Source organism: Chaetura pelagica, unplaced genomic scaffold (genome assembly GCF_000747805.2).
Source record: "Chaetura pelagica isolate M959 unplaced genomic scaffold, ChaPel_1.0 scaffold189, whole genome shotgun sequence".
Lineage (NCBI taxonomy): Eukaryota > Metazoa > Chordata > Aves > Apodiformes > Apodidae > Chaetura > Chaetura pelagica.
Window position 1 is genome coordinate 246,292 of NW_009970716.1, and position 4,682 is coordinate 250,973.

Consider the following 4,682-nt stretch of genomic DNA (forward strand, 5'->3'; position numbering starts at 1 on the left):
GGTGGCGGCGGTGGAGGGGCCTGGAGTTGGCACTGGGGCTCGGGGCGGTCGTTGGAGCCGGGGATGTTTCCTTCCTGTGCTTTATCTTGTTTCCTGCCTGCCTTGGGAGTGCCACCCGCCGCTGCGTCCCGGAGCGGGCACTGCTTCTGGGCTGGCGGATCCCTGTAGAGGTGATCCTGAGAGGCTGGGTTTGACCTGCGCAGCGCGCGTTGGTGCTGTTAAAGCTGCCTGGCTGTTTTGGATCAACAGCGGCTAAAAGCTTTTCTCTGTTGTTACCTACCTCTTAACTCTAGGTAATTTACCAGTAGGTATGCTAACTGGCTGCTAAAGATACATGACCAGAATTGCCTAAAAAGAAAGGATGCCTGTTACCTAAAAAGTGTATTTGAATTAGGACCCAGCAAGGAACTGGTGGACAACTGTCTGAACTTGAAAGAGGTTTGGTGGTTAGTGTTGCGTTGAAGTGGGAGATGAGGAGTCTCTGTGCCTGCCTCCACCTAGTGCTGTTGAAATCACAGCATTAGTGGATGCTTGCAGTTTATCAGGAGAAGCTGAGGAGAAAATAAAAATATGTTTTTGATAATGCAGTATATGCTGTGGCATTTTCTTGTAAACATTCAGTACTGTGGCTAGAATTCACCATATCCTGATCTGCCTCTACTTGCCTGGAATGCACCACTCCCTTTCAGCCTTTCCTGGAGCAAGCCATTGTCACTTCACCCTGGAATTCAAATGAAGAGGCTTAAATTGCTGCTGTCTGATGGCTATACAAAAAAAATCCAGCCCAGAGAGGGATGGTAGATTGAAGGTATCTGAAAGGAGTAAGGAATGTGGATGTGAAATGTCTGAAATTAGTAGAGAATGCAACTATTAAGCAAATACTGTGAGCATGTGAAGGACCTAAGGACAAATGGACTACAGTGTGTGTGTAAAGTAACAGGTTTGGCTCCTGGAGTGGTAAGCTGCACCAAGAAAGCTGTAGAGGAGATAACTTTCTGAGTATTGGATTCTTGAAATAAGCTTGGAGTATGGAACCAGAAATGATGTACTGTGGGATTCTTAATTCATAGCTTTCATCATACAATAAGTTTCTAATTTCCATGAGACGTCTCCACCTGATAATGTAGATTACTTCCAACTTTCATGTCTGCCAAACACCTGTGCCTGCCCTAATGAAGCACTCTCCAATACATGAACACCAATTATGCACATTATTAATGGGAAAGCAAAAGGTTTTGGCCTCATCAGCTTGTAATAGTTTTACTTATGGGACTGTAGCACAATTATTAAGGCAATTTATTTCATGCTGTTTACCACTTGTCTTTCAGCATGCTCTGTGCAAAGAGTACAACGGTTTGTTGATCCATGCACTTCTGTAAGGGAGGACATGTTTCTGGACTGCACCTACTCCAAACATGGAGGTTCAGTGGGGAGGAAATGCCTGTCAGTCTCCTTCACTGGAGAAAATAATTACTCTGAGTTGTTTTGTAGAATTAGTAGTTATTTATTCAGCTTCCTCACTTCACTATCCTCAAGTCCCTTAGACTTCCAACAGGGAAAAAAGAATTAAAATATTGCAGCAGACTGGTGAGTTTAATGTCCTTTCAAAAATCTTGCCTAATACAGCCTGGTTGTGAGATACTTGAAGGTAGTTTGAAGTTTCACCTCGTTGCATATATCTGCGTTTTGGCTGAGAACTGCAGTTGTAGGGCCGCATTCAGCATAGATGGTAGAGCATATCCACATCATTGGCACTCTGTTCTCTGTCTTCAAGCCTTTTTTTGAAGTTCACCCATAGAAAGAAATCTTAACACGGACACCCATTTTGATGCTTGGTCTACTTCAACCACTTAGACTCATGCCATCTTTCTTGCTACTTTTGAGAACTTGAGTTTAAAGCCAGTGATGGTATGGCCAAGTCCTTCTGATGCATGACATTAAGGCTTGTCTGAGGGTAAGATTTTAAGCTAGCTTTTTAACACTTTTCTATAAATCTAGCATATTGACTACTATTTTCCCTACCTTCTCCTTTGACAGGTGCCATTATCCAATAGTATTTTTGTTTAAAAATCTGTGCACTGGAGTAGTCCTTTGGAGATGACAAGATAACTTTATTTCTTGGGAATTTTCGAGCTGTTTGCTTCCGTGACATGCACAATGGCAGTTTGTTTCAGAAACTCTCTTCCAATTGCTGTTTTGTTTGTGTGTTTTTAAACATGTACAAAATAAAATACTATGAGATTTGTAAGGAGTAGCATCAGTGATGTATTTTTGTACTGCTTCAGGAGTAAAAAAAAATAATTTTTAGATGTGTTACAACTCATTTATGGCTCTCAACTTTCTATCTGTTATGACTTCCTATCATCCAAGAGTGAGGAACATATTTGAGATTCAAAATACCGCAATACACAAACTTGATACTTAACCTTCATAAATTTGAAACTGTTTCTTTTGAAGGAGGTACCTCTAAGAAGAAAAATGGAAGACTTCAGAAAAATAAGATTCTCTTAGAGTGAGCTGATTACTTATGCAACAAGTTGGTAGGTGTGAAAATCAGATGGTTTCTAATGGCAGTACTTTGCAAAACAAAGTCACTGGTGAATATTCAGAATTCCTGAAGCTGGAGCTCAAGAATTAATAGTGCCAGCTGTGTATAGACTGTCAAGTAGTTTAAAAGCTTATCTTTGGAATAAATTCTTCATGCCCTCGTTCAATGCTTAGTGACAGGCTTTACACAGATCAACTGCAAAACAAAGAGTTGGCTTAAATAAGTGTAGTTTTACAATATTGCCTAAGATACAACTGAAACAAGTAGACATCCGAAAGAATTACACTGATCTAGTAAGCAAAGTAGCCAAAACAAATACTGGAAGGTTATGTGCTTGAGTACATAGCTGGAATGGTGATGTTGGGTTTTGTTTTTTTTTTTGCTGCTGTTATTTTTTGCTTGGCACTGTGGACAATAGAGTAAAACAGCTGAGAGCTGCTGATTCTTCAGTAGCTGCCAAGAGTTAACAGGACTGTATTTGGAAAAAATCACTCTCTCCCTAATGAAGAAATAACAGCACTTCATACCAAGAACAGAGCATTGTTGTAACTACTACAACTGGTGGCAAACAAAGAATCAGTTATTTGCCTGAAGCATTATGGCACATCAGCTAGAACCAAGAGTGGGTGTCTTTGTGGAGCTGATACTCAAAGCCTCAATTAGTAAGGACTACCCACATTGATAATAATTACTAATAATAACTGGTACTGTAATGTACTTTGAAAAGTACTTTACTTGTTATTTAAACCTTAGGGCTATTTTGTAAAGCAGGCAGGTAGCAGGAGAATCTGGGTTCTGGAAGTGGCATGATTGTGCATCCTGTCAAGTTCATGTGCTTGGGGTTAAATAGCAATGGTCTGATTTCCACTGGCAGTGAGGTTCAGCTGTTCCTGTTTCAATTTCATGGATCTATATGCAGTTATTCGGAAAACTGGGCTGAGCTCCTAACTCAGGATAACTTCAAACGCAAAGTGAGACAATCAATTGTCTGAAATAATGCATAACACTGGTAGCACTGAATCCAGTTTTTCTTGTTAGGTGTTCTATTACCCAGCGTTTAACCTGTGGTACAATTTTTGAAATAGAATAAAAAATACTCCGTTCACAAAATTCCTAAATCTACAGGAAAGAGTTAACCTGAAATACTCAGCTACCAGTATATGATTTATTTTTTTTCCTCTCCTGTTTTCTTGTTCCTACTGGTTTATGCAGATGGATGTACATTATCTGTCTCAAGGGTGAGATGAATAGTTGGGCTTGAAGGGACTTTTTACTCCAGATAAACCAGAACTGTATAAAGAGTATAACAGAACTTGAACCTTCTCTTAACAGAGATTGGCAACTGTTGTGCTGGTGGATTTGTTGTTTGTAAAAAGCATACTTTATACTCAGTTCTTGTTTTGTTGGATATGCTTATTATAGTACAGTACTTGCAAGACAGGCTAATATTGAAAGATTGTGATTTCAGTATTCTTTCTAGTACTATTTTGCAGATTTGGTGTTACCATGCTTGACATGCATTTTTTTTTTTTAATTTTCTTTTTCTTTCAAGCCTGGAAGTTTTGAGGCACTTCAACAGAAAACATAGTTACTTAATAACAATTTAAAATGTCGGTACTGTTTGTGTTTTTATAACCATCGGCTCCCAGATCTTTGCATTCTTTAGAAAGACGTCGTTCCATCCGGCTTCCAGACCTGTTGTGTCAGTGAAATCCTGACAAGTCCCAGCATCAGATGAACTTTCTGAAGTTGTTGCTGTGAACGATCTCGTTACCTTGCCTTTTCATCCGTTTCACTCGCATTACCGCAGACCTTCCAGATCGGTGCCTGTGATGGGGAAAGTGCGTGAACTCGGAGCCACGTTCCGGTGTCAAACGCAGCCGAAGCGTTTCCGCGTGGGACCTGCCCCCGGGCCCGGGCGGCCCCGCAGCGCTGCTCGGAGCTGCTGCTGCTGCGGGGGGGGAGGCACCCAGGCAGGTGTAAGGCTGGCCCAGACACAAGTATGTGCCCTTACTCGCCTGGGGGAAGGGCGTCGTTTTCCGGCCGTTCCCGCGGAGGCGAGGCGGGCCCCGCGGGGCGAGAGCCCCGGGGCATCGGCACCGCGCGGGCCTCACGGCTCCCTTAGCGAGGAACC

General features: G+C 41.9%; 1 protein-coding gene across 1 annotated transcript in view; it reads right to left on the bottom strand.

Annotated features, from left to right (window-relative positions):
• The window catches only part of OCIAD1 (OCIA domain containing 1), a 19,020-nt gene extending 14,378 nt beyond the window's left edge, over positions 1-4,642 (bottom strand). The window contains exons 1-2 of the mRNA XM_010006135.1: positions 4,563-4,642; positions 4,328-4,499 (exon numbers count right to left, since the gene is read on the bottom strand). Of these exons, the coding sequence (XP_010004437.1) occupies positions 4,328-4,499; positions 4,563-4,642 (252 nt within the window). The remainder of the gene's footprint in view (positions 1-4,327; positions 4,500-4,562) is intronic.
• Between the last annotated feature and the right edge of the window lie 40 nt (positions 4,643-4,682).